The sequence below is a fragment of the Homalodisca vitripennis genome, chromosome X, assembly GCF_021130785.1.
Source record: "Homalodisca vitripennis isolate AUS2020 chromosome X, UT_GWSS_2.1, whole genome shotgun sequence".
Lineage (NCBI taxonomy): Eukaryota > Metazoa > Arthropoda > Insecta > Hemiptera > Cicadellidae > Homalodisca > Homalodisca vitripennis.
This window is the reverse complement of record NC_060215.1, coordinates 66,053,533-66,070,093: the sequence shown is the minus strand read 5'-3', so window position 1 is coordinate 66,070,093 and position 16,561 is coordinate 66,053,533. Positions and strand designations below refer to the sequence as shown.

General features: G+C 33.8%; 1 protein-coding gene across 1 annotated transcript in view; it reads right to left on the bottom strand.

Moving 5' to 3' along the window:
- LOC124369102 (methylcrotonoyl-CoA carboxylase beta chain, mitochondrial) overlaps positions 1 to 16,561 on the bottom strand; it is a 58,741-nt gene that overhangs the window by 20,400 nt on the left and 21,780 nt on the right. The window contains exons 4-6 of the mRNA XM_046826844.1: positions 11,235 to 11,413; positions 9,864 to 10,062; positions 1,614 to 1,763 (exon numbers count right to left, since the gene is read on the bottom strand). Of these exons, the coding sequence (XP_046682800.1) occupies positions 1,614 to 1,763; positions 9,864 to 10,062; positions 11,235 to 11,413 (528 nt within the window). The remainder of the gene's footprint in view (positions 1 to 1,613; positions 1,764 to 9,863; positions 10,063 to 11,234; positions 11,414 to 16,561) is intronic.

Here is a 16,561-nt window from a genome sequence, read left to right as displayed (position 1 = left end):
TTACAGTCTCAATAAAAGACTGAATCAGTGGATACAACTTGAATTAGTTCTATCTGTTTTATTCAAAGGCGCTCTTGACAATGGCTTATTGACGGTACATATAATGCAGATCCATAATATGCTTCAAACACTTATAGCTAACTCCTTCAATTTCTGGAAACTTTCCACATTTTCAGCAAATCCTAATTGAAGGAGTATTAATTGTTCTACTTTTAATGTTTAATTGAGAACCTAGGTGCTTAAGGGGCCATCCTTTAATTACGTAATGCTAAATTCAGACTTCAGATCCTCTTCCTCCTTGTAACGAATTTGTAATGATAACACCAATTCCCTCAATAATTAAATAATGCTGCCACTAACACTACCCTCCATCCCTCCCTCATTACGCTACCCATGGGGCGTTACAAAATTTAGGGATGGTCCCTAACCAGCTTGTGCTTTGACGAATTTATTTACATAGATCTGGAGGGATAGTAGTACATTCTAATATACAACAAATACATCATTTTTAGCAATTCCAATGATGTAGTTTCACACTCCAATGACTAACTGTTATCTGGAGAAGTTTGTAACATCTTTAAATTCATATAGTGAAAAACAACAACATAATCTTCTCTGTGCCTTACCATTTGGCCGTTGAGAGATTGAAGAAAACAATATTATAAATCTAAGAACAGACTTCCACTTAAGTCCAAAATACAGACTTAGGATCACAATCATCATACAGTAACAGGTTTAGGCTTATTACACAATTCATGTTGGTCAGCAGCCTATCCAGCAATTTAGTCATTTGACTTTATATGGTTGGTAGCTGATTATAATCAGCGTGACGCACGTCTTTAACCCACATGCATAATGCATAATGTGTTTGGGCAATTAATTATCGTTTTTACAGATGAGTTACTTTTTGAAAGTTGGTTAGGGATGAACTCTTTGCCAATTTTCTGTTATGTGTTTAGAGTTCAAAACCAAAGGTTTAACGTCTCTGAGCATTGAAGTTGGCACACGTAAAGTTTCATGTGTGTCTGACTTGACGTCATAGCATTATCTGAGCTCCATATTATTGACTACAAATTTTCAATTTAAAAAAAATGACAATCTTTACTATATTAGCATATGTTGAACATTTTAATGGAACTTTCTACCTTTAATGGTTGTTTAGAATAAAATTGTAATGTAAAAAAAAACACAAACAGATGGACAGACAGAAAACGATGCATTTTAGGACATAAATTTATAGGAACTTTTTGGTTTGTTTTGACCCCAGGAACAACCTCCTGAAGTTTGTTGGTGTATTTCAGTTACACTCTTTATATAAATACTTAACAGATTTCATCAAGTACTTTCAGCAAAATTTTGAATCTTATGCTATGAGAAGTGAAATCACAAAATTACATTCAAATTGCATACCAATTATTTAACACACAATCGCTTATGGAACATTCTGGATGTTCTCCAAAATGCACAATTTATTTGTACCAAAGACAAAAAGAATATTTTATGGCCAAGTTTATACTTTATCCCACACACAGTATAAGGTAGAAAGTACAACTTTTTATAAAACCCTAATTTTAAGAGATGTTATTTCTTAATAGTATTACATCTGTACTTACTTTAACTGCAGATTCAGAAAAAAGAACACCATTGTTTGCAATAATGCCAATTGGATAGCCAAATAAACTAGCAAAACCAGTAACTAATGTTTCTCCATATTTTGCTTTAAACTCAGAAAATCTGGACCCATCAACTAATCTTGCTATGACCTAAAACAGATAATTTCAGGTTACAGTTAGATAGGTATACAGAGAATCGTATCACACGTTGTTTAATGAAATCATTTTGTGGGGTTCTTGAGCAAAATTTTCTAAGATGATCTGTAATTCAAATAAAAGGAATTCATATAAACAACAAATAACAATATTACTCAACATGCGCTGAAAGTCCATAAGCATCTCTCATTATAGTTAAATGAAAGATTTCAAAAATCCTCCCTAAAAGATTAAACCAATTATTAATCTGAAAAATTTTAATGTAAGATAAAACTAGGGATAAGTTGATACTGATACCTGTACCTTGATTCTTAACGGTATCAACTGGTATCTGTTTTGATACTAATACTTTTAAAGTATTTTATTACAAAATAGTGAATAAGATGAACAGAAGTGTTTAGAGTATGACGAGATGTGTTGAAGCTGAATTAAAAAATCTATTCAGATAACAGATGATCGGCAGTACGTTAATTACCGATCACTAAAAATTGTTGTAATATTTTGTGTATAAAAGACTTATGTCTTATAGATAAAATAGTTACCATATTTTTAAAATAATATTTTGCTCACAATTCATATTGTATATATTTATGATCATGCATCCCCACTCATCTACTGTGTCTATTCATAGACAACTGATCAGCAGTATGCAAAATAAAGATTGTAAAAATGTGTTGATGTCGTAATTTGTGTATGAAAACATGTACATAGATACCCAACTAACCTATTACCTTTGTTCTGTAAATAATATTTCTGTTGCAATTTCGATTTCCTGTCTATGTTCGTGCATCATCACGTACCTGTTGTGTCCACAAACGGACATCCCCTTCCAATGGTAAACAAACAGACATTTACTAATTATTTATCTAGAAATTTATGTTGTTATATAGATATGTCATTTATAAGAATATATGTATGTTTATACATGTTTATAACTTTAAATGTTTTATCATGGCTAATCGTTCCTACTGGCCAATTTTCTTTAATGGTAAAAAAACCAATACATTTAGTACATTACATTCTTAGTTACTATTTATTATTAAAGAAAGAAATTATTATTATTTATATTCATGAAAGAAAGCCAGGTTTTAATATTAACATTTTGATATGATAGGAAGAGCAGTGTTATCTTGATTAAATTGAAGGATATTCCTCTTCTTCTTCATAGAATGTGTTCTTTCTCATGTCTCTATCACAAAAAGAGAAATATATTTTCTGTCTGGTGAAAGTAAACGTACACTTCTTATGCTATCTTAATTCTTTAGTTTTATTTAGTTGTTAACAATGTTTAGTAATTATTCTCAATTATTAGTTATACAGGAAACAGCATAGGATAATTTAGAATTGAGAATCAAGATCATAAATTTGGTATCGGAATCTGAATAAAATATTTGGAATCGACCAATCACTACTAAAAATCTATTTAATATCTAAAGCACTCCATACCTTAAATGGGTTTTGGGAGCAGACTAGTCAAGTCAACATTGCTGGAGTGAGGGTAATTATGTACTTATCTAATTATCATGTGCATAGCACACTAGTTTTTTGAAGCTGAAATTGTTCTTTATGTTTATAAATACTATTTTATTTTTGTATGGCTATTTAATACGTACATTTGTAAATATTAGGTTAAGAGTCACATATCTTACAATTTTTAAATACTTAAAAGCAATAAAGAAATTTGAATTTTACTTTAAATTATAGTGTTGACTAGTGTGTTTAATAATCACTAGTGGAAGTTCACATTGAATAGATAATATGCATATGTAATTTATAAATTTTTAAAAGCAAAATTAAAGGAATCATTCTTCTTGGGACTTACTTCCACTTCCAATGATTACATTACATCAGCTACAATTTGTTAAGTTGTCATATATATATTGACCTTAAACAATGGTAAATTCACATTTTTTATAACAAATTGAGAATATGTACAAAGTGACAAATATGTTGCTGAAAAAATGCACAATAAATCTTATTTTCTGAAGCTTTTTTTTGCAGATTTGTATAAAAAATTTGCAAAATTACAAAAAAAAACTTCATTGTAATGTATTGGTTTTTGAATAATTAAGAAATAAGAAAATTTTATATATATTTGTGTGTGTATATATATATATATATATATATATATATATACAAAATTTGGAGTACATTTGGAATGCATTGTAAAACAGTTGCAATAAATTAATATAACAAACACAATAAACAACATGATTTAATGATGTGAACAGAGAGGCCAAAATTAAAAACTGTCCACTCACTTTTAATGGGATTTTTATCACTAATTTTACTGATTTGTAGGATAGTTATTGGATATTTCACATAACACAACACTCAATAATGGCTTTTAACATAAAAACAAAACTGACTAATTCACTAACAATTACAAAACACTGGTTGCACATACTCGTAACAGCCGGTGCAGACTGGGGAAACACAAGTAACAGCAGACAGAAAGAACAGGTGAGAATTGGGGTCTACAAAATCAGCAGCTATTAAAATTCTTGCACCCAAATGCAGACTGATGCAAACTAGAGTTCTTTTGCTACTATTTGATGTAAATACGAAAACAAACAGATGTTTGCAACGAATACAATCACCTGTTTGACATAGGTTCAATAAATCCAAATTTTGCCAAATGTGTAATGTTACTGAAACTGGTTTCTAAACTAATTATTGTACCAATTCTTTTAGTTGATAGATTATGACATTTTTTTAGACCTCTTTCTAATTGAACCAACTGTATCTTCTTATAAATGATACTTCTTGTTCAGAAAAAATGCATGCTTACTTGCCACCATGATTGCAGCTTCTTGCAAAATATTGTACAAATAATGTGTTTATATACTGTGCATTAAAAATTGTTAACAGTGTAGTAAAACTATAGTTTAGACAATTACTGATATAATGGTATGAATATTTATAAGTAATTTTAATACATTAAATTGCATTTGCAAATATAATGACATTTTATTGGAATATCCAACCTTGCCACTCAGAGGGTTAAGCAAATTAGAATCAATATACAACTGCAAGTTAGTTAACTCTTTATAGGGCTGTGGTATAATAGTTTACCACCTGAGACAAAAATCCACAGGCTACAAATTTCATTTTTAAATCATGGTATTGCAATCATGTTTTCACCATATTTGGTGTCAACACAAAGCAGCATTATCTGGAACTGTATTATTTTGTCATACAGATTCATCAGCTGTGTAATGAGGTAAATTATTATACTCATTACTCATTGAGATACAAATGAAAATGCACTTGTGCATAAGTTATGTTTTATCTGACCATTTTATAAACTAAAGGTAAATATTTGATAATTCATTTAATCCCATATTAGGAAGTACATGTTTAGCTAGACATAGAACAGTACAATTTTTATATTTGCCTGTCATATTCTGACATAGCAGAGATATTTTTAAACATACGTAAAAAATATAAATAAATTAAAAACATGGAAGTTGATTTTTATTCATGAAATCTGATCACTTTATGCCAGCATATTGATCTTATTACCATTTTATTCACTATAAAATACACAAAAGACATAGATTTTGTATCAAGATTTTGCATTTTACAACACATGAGCCTAATCCAAGACAACTATGATTACTACTGAATTTGTGGTTACAGTTTATTGGAGAGATGTACATCATTGCGGATACATGTACACTATGTTATATACTGAGTTATATTACTATAATAGGTAAGAGAGAAATTGTTCAAAATAAGGAAACTGTCCTAATAGTATTTCCAATTACAATAAATGGATGGGCGGTGTTGACAGTTTGATGCAACAATGTCCACACATGGCATGTACTAGAATCCAAAGTAGGAGGATGTAGTTTTTACTTTTTCCTCGATCTGTTTATCACAAATAGATTTTTAGCGCAGAAGACCTTGTAAAAAAAAGTAAAAAAGTATTACTATCTAGAATACCTATCCACCCTAGAAATTATCTAGTAGAAATCCATACTTTGTGGAGAGGCATGGGAGGTCATTGGTTAGGTATTGAAATAGGCGAAATCATTACAAACACCATTCATCCGGATGCAGTTGTACTTTACATTCAGGTAGAGGGAACATACCAGTGTTGTTTACAATGATCAACTATATAAAAACAAAAATTGAGCAATATGTAATACAATGAATGCAATGGAGGTATGTGCAACATAAGGAATATATTGTGCAGTTTTCAATATTAACAAACTCAATGATTACTTGGACTTGTATGTAAAATAAAAGTACTATAGGTAAAACATAGCAGGTGGTAAAATAATATACCACTGCACACTGGACTAATGGTGCAGTAGCCTTGTCTCTCAAAGATCAGTGGTATACTAATTTACCATCCTTTATTTAGTATTTGTAGAACAAAATATTAGTAAACAATGTTTTTCTGGTGATCAGAGATGACCTAGTTATGAGATTTAGTAACAAAATTGTCAACAAAATAGGTTCAAGATACACTATAAAGTGGTTGAAAGCTTGTCATTATATCATTACTCATTTTTTCTTGTGGGGGTTTGTCAAACACAAAGTTTGCTAACCTCCTGTCTCAAAACCTACAAGGCTTAAGACGGTGTACAACAAAAGCAGTGCAATTCATAATACAAGAAATATTGCAGAGTAACTAGCGGTGCTTATATCGAGCATTGTAATGTATATTAAAATTCTTCTAATATACATTAAAACTTGTTCAATATAACAACCTGTTTTATTCCCCAGAAATGTTCACTTCTGGCTGGCTTATTATACCTTCCAGTTGAACCCACAGTGAGTACAGCAAAAACCGATGTGTCACTTAAATCTGGGCAACCTTATGGATGTCCAGGAGCAACATATCACTAACCGTAAATGTAGAGATTCTGGGACCCAATGGTAATTCAATAGGTCTAGTTTATTGCAGGAGATGACTGTTGGAGTTGGTAGAGTTTATTCCCTAAGAGTCAAAGTTTTGCCAGCTTAGACATAAGGGTATGCTACCCCTTGCCTGCTTCGACTGGAGAGGCTGGTTCAGAGCTAGCTTCTCTTTCTTCCTAGGGGACAGATAAGTGCCCTAAACTTTTTCTCATAAATCTCAACAGGAGGTGGCCCCTACTCCCAACCTTACCCAAACAAAATATCCTGTCACTCCGGAAGCAGCGCAAAGGTCCTTATAGGACTAGGTACAATTTTGTAAGCTTCTTGTCTATAACGACTTGGATTATAAGTATTAATATTCCAGAATATTATGAATAAAATTATCAATCAGACATCCAAGACGATATGAAATATTTTTGTATTAGTAAGCTCCAAGTGAATATTCAGTTAAATTTGTTACTAGATTTTTAACTATTAAATATTATCTGATTTGTCTAAGATAAAAATCACAGTTCTAAATAAAAATAATGGATTTATTTAAAATGGCAAATTAAATAGTTAAATGATACCGAATTTCATCACTCTCTATTTTCCACAAAATAATTGATAAACCATTTAGTAATATTAAAAAGGTCCTTTGGCAAGAAATAAAAAAAATTCAGTTAAATATAATCAAACTAAAATTCAGAGCTCTCTTCTGAAATAAAATAATACAGTTTTCAAATAAAAATCAAATACCATTTGGAAATAACTAAAATAAAAATGTTCACTTCTAACTAAGTTCAATCGAAATTCAAAACTAAAAAATTAAACTTCTATTTCCACTAGTTGTACCTTAACTTTCAAGTCTTTGCAATTCAGATACAACTCTCTCAAACAATTATTAAAGGTCAATTAATTTCTAATAAAAAATTCACAATAAAATACTTCAAATTAAATATTAATAAATTACTAAATTTACTAAATTCAATCAAAGTTATTAACAAAGTTCAATTTTAATTCACTTTTCTTGCAAGTTTGAACCAAATGTAACTTGTTTGATTCTATTGTGCTTTATTGTTCATCAAGAATCAGTTATGCAGATTGCTCTGAAGTTTCTATAAATTTAATTTTTCCTATAAAAAAGACAACAAAATTAATTTAATATCAGATCTGGAAGACTATTTCAATATAACGTACAATAAATTTGGTGCTTACCTCAAAATCCCTCGCAGAAAAAAATTTAGAAAAGCGGCGCGCACTGTCAATAACTTACTCACGATAGTTAACAAAAAAGACTGAAAATTATGAGCTGGCAGTTTTTATAGTTCCCCTTCCACCCTCTTTGAAGGACATCCGCAGCGTTCTCTCATTGGCCCAGCCGTATCCAACTTGAGAAACAATAGCCCTCTCAGATCTGACGTAACTGCAGTACACAAGACAAGTTCCTTCCCAATAATTTAAAGTTACCAGCACTAGATTGCCAAAGGATTACATATTCGTATTTATCCTAACTTTTCACAATCTAATTAAAATTAAATCTCAATATTTCTTTCCCAAAAATTTCATTTAATTTAAGTTTTAATAAAAAAAATCAACCAATGTAGCTTTAAAAACGCTACATTGTCCTAAGAGAGAAAAAACAACCTGTTTTAAGCAGTATTCATGATTTTGTGACTATTTGTCTGCAAATAAATTTAACATTGTTTTTAACCATTCTTTTTTAATTAACCTGTATTATAGAATTCTATTATTTCCTATCTTAAAGTGTTCTAATCGAGTAAACCATACATGTTCACTTTCTTAGAAAGCAAATTCACAAATCTGGAACAAAACCTGTTAAGACACCCACTTTGTTATTTATAAATGATTTGTGAGAGTTCGACTACAGATGAATAATATCTCAGGATGCTATTTTGTGTCAAAGTAAACCAATTTTGAGTGAGAGCTTTATCTTACATTTCTATTTCTGGATTGTCCTTGGCTAAAACAGGTAAGAACAGCGATAAAGGATACACACCATTCAAAGGAATAAAAATGCAAAATCTCAGTTCCCAATTCTTCTGGGAACTAAGAGAATTAATGATATATGAAAGAATGAGTAAGAGCTTTCGTTATATAATAGATTCAAGACACGGTAGAAACTAAAATGCACCAATACATGCAAATGAAGACTGAAAATAAGTCAGTCAGCACACAGGTTAGATGTTTTCTCATGACTTTTATCCTTTAAAACCTTCTTTTAGCATTCCATAGCTTTTAAAGGGTTTAACTGCAAAATAAAGGCTATTAAAAACATATAGAAAACTTTTAATCTGTTAAAATGCACAAAATAACAACAAAAACACAATAAAGTGAAAGGCAGTAAGGATATGAAATGAATGCCTACACTGAGCAAACGATGCTAACACTTAGTAATTAACTATAGAACTACTCACACACAACAGGAAATAATAACTGTTGATAACAAGAAGAAAATACAGTAACTAGACTCACACAATTAAAATATCATAATTAATTGGAGGCCAAACTGTTACTGGAATATTATGATGGCAATAAACGCATTACTTATGGTTCTGATGATTTCTCCGGAAAGCCACTCCTCTATAATTGAAAGACCTGCACCACCATCTGTTACTAAACAACCCACAATAAATTACTAATTAATTGTTCTTATTTTGTTAGTAATAATATTTATTATATATAAAAAATAACTATGAAATTAAGGTAAATCTATCAAAAATTAAGTTACGTTTAATTAATAAAAATAAAATTCCTTCAATGTTACTCAATAATACTCAGGGTATTTCAAGTAACTGTTTTAGAATAGAGTTTTTGGCAACTTGTAATTAAGTGACACTTTTGTCTTAATAATAATGAACATAATACATTTAAGCTATAAGCGAAACAGAAAACAGGGCTTCCACATGTTTTGTTTTTAACATTATATTGTTAGGAAGTAGTTTTTCCTAAATCAATTTTGAACGACCTTTATAAATAGAAAAAATTGAGTAATGTAAAAAAAATTACATGTAGAATATTTTTGCCCTACATCCATATATATGGAAGTCAATTTTTTTACTCGAGTGTGTGTGTGTGTGTGTGTGTGTGTGTGTATATATATAAGATTCTTGATCCATGGCTTGATCGTTCAGAATTTATTTAATGGACTGAAAACTAAGTTACCAATTCTACAAACTAAATTATTTCTTCATTAAAAAGGCTTAAAGCAATTTAGATTACCTCTCGAATGTCAAAACTCTTCTTTAGATTAGCTCCAACTATGCCATAGAGTTGGTCTGCAGGGAAAATGGGAGGCTCAGGCTCATTCCTTGTTGCTATGGGTTTTATTTTGTTTGCATTCAACCGAGAGATGATGGTTTGTGTTATTCTCAGTGCATGTTTGTCATCCACAGCATAGTGGTCTGTCACTCCAGAAACTCTAAAATCAAAAAGAATTAAATTTGCTATAAAAGCTAAAATTGACTTGTTTTGTAAGATTTGCACTTACACCACACCATTCATAACTTTAAATGGTTTATGTATTTTCTAAAATTCTGAGTGATAAATAAGTACAGTACTAATATACTACTGAACACCCCAAGTAATGTACCAAAAATGTATTGTTACATCTTGTTTAGAACATTTAGAACATATCTTTACCCATATTACAGTCCATGTTTTGTAAACTTTGGTCTCTCTGGAAAAACAAACACAAAAACATATGCAAAACAAAAATTTTGTAGAAAAGCATATAACTTTTTTATGGTGTTAAAACTGTATTATGGTTTATAACCACTCATATTTTGTACAGCCCAATGTTATGTCAGTGTAATATCATCTAACAGCTAACTCTACCATTTATGCTTTGTCAGTAAGTTAAATTATGAATACCCGAATCAAATGATCTCATAAGAATTTTTTAACATTGGTAACCCAAACATTTAATCTTTATAGCAATTACTACAGTAACACAAAAATACATAAAGTCAGTAACAATAAAAAAACAAGGAAAACTATAAAAATAGAAAGCAAAGCAAAGAAAAAAAATCCAGTTTTTGACACTATATATGGTAAGCATATAAGGTCATACATAATTGGGGCAGTACAAATTGGGAATTGAAGCAACTTGATCGTATTTACACTAATTTCACTTCCATATTAGGGTAGATTGATTGGTAATAAAAGCTCCTACTATCCATACTACCTAGAACAGTGAAAATACTGTTTCACAGTCACACTTTCTTCCATTTTATCCCCTTAACACGTTCTCGACAAAGGTTTATTTCGGTACTTTTTGATTTGCCATCAAGCTTTTCAATAAAAATGGCAAAACATCGTATTTTACGTTAAACGTCTAAGTATAACAAGAAAAGTCTGTAGGCTTCGCAATTCTGTACAAAAATATATTTCAATATTAAAAAAAAAATGTTTTACAAATGGACACAGCGATATGTTAAGTCATTGTACAGAGTGTTAATGTCTCGCTTTACTATCTTGGCTGATATGGGTTAACACAATCTAAGGCAAAAGGTAATGTGTTTGATGACTGAAAGTTTGATCTGTGAATAAAGTTATTTAATCTTGATATTCTTGATAATTATTTAATCTCACCCACAGTGTAGATCAGCACCACCCAGATCTTCTGCAGAGACAATCTCGCCTGTAGCAGCCCTGACCAAAGGAGGTCCAGCCAGGAATATCGTGCCCTGTTTGGAGACGATCACACTCTCATCAGCCATTGAAGGTACATATGCTCCTCCTGCCGTGCAACTTCCCATCACCACAGCAATCTGAAAATATGTATGTCATATATCAATGATCCAATACAGCAAAAGAAACTTAATTAAAGAAACTAATTAACACATTCACGGCAATGTCTTATTTCCGAACTTTTCTATTTGCTGTAGATTTTTTCAATAATAATGGCCATGAACCGTAATCGTTTTTTACGTAAAATATATAAGTATAACGAGAATAGTATGTAAACCTCGTAGTTTTTCACAAAACAAATTATTTCAATATTTTCTCCGTGTACACCAAGGAGTATATACAAAATTAATTTACGTTAAAAACTAAGCAATTGTGTGCCCGACGGGGTACACGATAGTCCGAGGTATTTATTTAAGATCAAATTTTACAAACCAAAAAGACAGGCAAACAATAAAAATGCAATTGCATACCAACATGTACCCTATTGAGCACGCGACGTGCTTTATGAAAGCCTAGTGTGTACCTGATTGGGTACACAACGGCAGTTGCTAAAGATCGCGTGTACCCGATGGGGTACACGTTGTCCCGAACATTTTAATTGATAAAGGCATTATAAAAGTATGCTTGTGTTTCCGTGTGATCTGTAGGCTAATATAAAAAGTCATAAATGAACTTTTTCGAAAACAACTCTTCCACAGCTTGGTGGCTTATTAATCCTTAGAGGGCCTTGAGGAGAACATATTTTTAATTTCACTAAAATTGTTACTGAGGGCGCAGTGTAGTGAGTAATGCGGTCATTGCAATTTAATCGAGTCACGCAACGTCAAGTGCAGCTGCTGCTTGGATGGGTGACCACTGAGCAATCCTGTCCTCGCAAGTAGCCTGCCTGCCCAGTGATTGTTGGTGGTTCAGAAGCCGCCTTTAAGCCATTGGTCCCCAGATTAGGACTTTTAGCATTGCATACCATCCCTCCTTTTTGGTATTTATACCATGCAAATCATATAACCATGAAACATAGTAAGTTAGAAATAAAAATGTAACAAGGAGAGTTGTTTACTTCATGCTGCAGTACAGCTGTCATTATACAGTGTAAAACACATTCAAACATAAAAGCTATCAACTCATTTGTAACAAGAAACGTGTTGAATGATATATCAACAGGTGGTCTCTTTGTTCAGAAAGTCATGTTACAAATTGACAGTTATGTTCCCAAGACTAAGTAATGTCCTCCAAAGGCTAACTGTGGTATTGGCAGAAGGAACAATACCCACCCATTTGTTATCCACAACCTGGTTCCTGGTGTGGAACAATGTTGGCTATGCCACTCTCTCTTCTAGACTGAGTCCAAGGACAGAAAGAATTGATGACAGCTACTAGCTTGTGATATCCTCAGTCATCTTGAGAGTACAAGCATAAGACTGGGACAGGAGTTGAAGGAAATTATGCTTAAATATGCATTTATTGAATACAGGATTTTCATAAATACATGTGCAAATAGAAGACTCTAATGTTTTTGGAATGATATAGACCAGATTCAGGGCCAACACACATCTATGAACTACCAGTATATCTAGGCACATGTGCACGACAGCAAGATGACATTGTATTAGCAAGAGGTAGTATTGCTGGGTACATCAAAGATGGAATTGCATAAGACTAGTACAGTTTATTAAACCATGTGGGTTCTGGTATAGAATCTCTGTGTTGTTTTCAGAGGGAAAAGAGGAACTAATGTTGCTCAATTGATTAAACTCAAACTCAAATACATGTGATTTTGAAAACATTTCCACAAGTCTTTACACGCAAAAGTGAGAAAATTTACAAGTACATAGAGCAGTATCCGAGTGTGTGATGAGTAGTTGCAATCTAAATTAGTAAAAATAACAACAATAATAAATAGGAAATGCTGTGTAAAAATGACAAAATAATAATACACTAGACAGTTTATACACAGATAAAAATATGACATTTAATCATAACCAAGTTATATATGTAGAATTTTATTTTTTATATACCCCTGCACTTCTTTTTTGTAAATGTCATATCATTACTTGATACTAATAAATCTTATATGGAGCCAAAGTCAACAGTACCAGTGTAATTGATGTCTTGGATACTACACACCAGAGAGATATGAAGGGTGTATAACAAGCTATTGTATTAAGGCCTTAACATTTTTCATTCATAAAAGAATTAAAGTTGATTAGTCAAGTTTTTTTAATTTAAACTTGAATGTGTGCAGCCAAAGCATATAACAAAAGATGAAAAGATTGAGAAAAGTAAAATATATGAGCAATGTCAATATCATTGAAATATTTCTGATTAGTAACATAAGAAGCTTAGTAAGAAATTAGTAACATTTGTATGATAAGCTTTCCCGTACAGTATTTTTAAGGGTAACAAAGAGAAGTAGAATCAAATCAAATCAAATCAAATCATCTTTTAATTGCATTTCTTTAACAATTCAACATTGCAATCGCAATCGTCAGAAACCCCCTATAATTATAGTTAAACAGCCACCCCCTTAAACATTCACACACACAGTCATACTTACATCTCATACATTCTCACAAACACATCTCACTGACCTCAGATCCTATGCTCTCATAAATCCCAGCTGGCTCATCATGAATTCATCGACAGAGTAAAACGCTCTAGACACCAGTTAGCTCTTAGACAGTTTTAAAATTGATTTTGCTTGTTTGGAATTTCGTTTATACTTTTCAGGGAGCTATTGATCAGTTTGTGACACCAACTTCAACCTTGAGGTAATGTTGCGACACCACTCCCAGTCTGTGAATGCTGAGTTCGATAGTTTGTCCTAGCCTCTTGTTCCATATTGGTGAACGTCCCTGTCCCTGCCACGAATCAGAGTACAACCTTGATCTGCAGTACGAAATCACCTCAAAAATGTAAGGCAGGGCTAAGTCTAAAACCAAGCTCCCTAAAAGATTCCCTACACTACACGACTCTCCTCTGAAACTCAACCTTGTTGTAAATGATTCTGACAGCCTTTTTTTTGAAGTCTGAATAACTCGTTCCAATCTATTTTTTGGCACAGCCTCCCCAACAAGTCTTACTCCATACGCAAAGTGTGGATGGATAAGGCCATAGTAGGCCATTTTTTTAAAACTTTGGGGAACATAACTTTGCTAGGTTGCTCAAGGCATATATACCTGGCGGAAAACTCTAGCACATATGTGGTCCGATGTGGTCGTCCCAGGTCAGCCCTCTGTCAAGGAACATTCCCAGAAACTTTGTAGAGTATGTTTCCTCCTCTATAAGGACATTATCTACAAATACAGCTGGCCCATGCCCGACACGTCGTATTCTGCTGAATGCAGAAATGGTACAAAATTTGATTTGGTTTGATTTGTTTTCAAGTTCATTTCAGAAAAGAATTGAATACATGAATGCACCTTCAACAAACGGTGTGGGATTTTCAGTTCTTGCAGTTGTTTTGCTTTTTAAACAGAGAGTCGTGTCATCAGCATAGTGAACTAGTTTCCCATGTTGGATCAACCGAGTTCAATCTACTGACATAAATCAGGAATAAAAGAGGCCCAAGGAGAGATCCCTGAGGGACACCATGAGGCTTTTGATTTTGTTAGATGTGACGTTCGAAATCCTCCACGCTCTGAACCCCCGCGTCCTTAGTAAGAAGCAAGCCACAGCCTGCGGGAGTCCCCGAATCGCCACATTTCTCCAACTGGTGCAGCAGTGTCCATGATGCACACAGTCCAAAAGCCTTGGACAGGTCAAGAAATAGCTAAGGCATCATGTTCTCACCGTTCCAATCCCATCTACAACATTTTTCCAAAAGGTTGTTCACCGGAGCGTCAATTGTGGATTTATTTTTTTCTGAATCCAAAATGCTACTGGATTCAGAAATCTCTTGTTTTGCTAGAAAGGCTTTCAAGTCCTTACATAGAAAATTTTTTTTCAAAAATGTTGCTTTGAAACACCGGAAGAATTGATAATGGGGGGCCGATAATTGCTTGGAATGTAACGGATCTCCTTCTTGAAAATTGGAATGACTTTTGGCTGTCTTCAAAAGAGAAGGGAAAAGTCCAGATTCGTGATGAGGAATATAACAGTTTTGTGAAGTGGGTGGGGGGTGTCGATTGGGGTGGTGGGTGGTTTGGGACTGGTGCGTCGTCCGGTTGACTGTATTGGTTTCTTTGGCTCTTGCTGGGTGGTGTGGTGGTGTGCTTACGGTTTGTGTTGGCCTTGGTTATGGTGTTGGGGCTTGGGATTGGTCGGGTGGGGAGGTTGAGATGGGGGGGCGATGGTTGGTTGGTGGTGTTTGGTTGTTGGCTGGGCAGGGTGGGCGTGGGCGTGTGGTTGGTTGACGGGGAGGTTTGGTCGGTAGGTGGTAGAGACGGACGTTGTGTGGGGTGTGTCGATGGGTTGTTTGGTCTGATGGGTGGTAGGTTGGCCCTTTTGTCGTGTTGTCGTTGTGTGTGTTCGGTTGGCTTTAGATCGCGGTGTGCGAAGGTGAGTCTGGTGTGGTGTGTGGTTGTTCCGCTTGGGTTGGGCTCCTCGGTATGTGTTTGGGGTGGCCTGTGCCTCGCGGAGGTGGTTTGATGGGTGGATGGGTGGGTCTGGGCTTGTGGTGAGTGGTATGGGTGGTGTGGTTGTCTTGATTGGGGGGCGGCGTTAGTGGGGGGTCAGTTAGTGGGTTTGGGCTGGTTGTGCTCTGGTGTGATGGGCTGTCAATCTGGTTGTGTTCTTGGCTGTGTAGGGGTGTGTGTGTGGTTTGTACTGTGGTGGGAGTGGGGTGCGGTTTGTGATTTGGGTTGGTATATGGTGGGTGGTGTGTGATTGGGTGTGGTGTGGGTGACGGGTGGGGTGGTGGCCGGTGAGCGCTGGATGCGGTCTTGGTGGGGGTCTTATCCTAATTCTAAAGTGCCGTGAGGCAACCGTTTAAGTAACCAAACTGACACCCATTTGCGTCAACCTGTTTTTCTTCGAATGCATCCCTGTATGACACGTGCTATCTCATCCCCACACACAGGAAGGCAGAGCTCATGGACGCAACCGGCTCCGGAACACGCCTTCCACAAGATTGAGTTTTCCGTGAATGAACGATTCCTTGAGGCAACAGAAAAAAATATTTATTGAATTACATTTGCCAACTAGTAAATTGATCTTCAACTAATTGTGTCATCAACTTTGATCACAATGATCTGGAACCCTTGTCCTTTAACTCGTATCTCGAGAAAGAA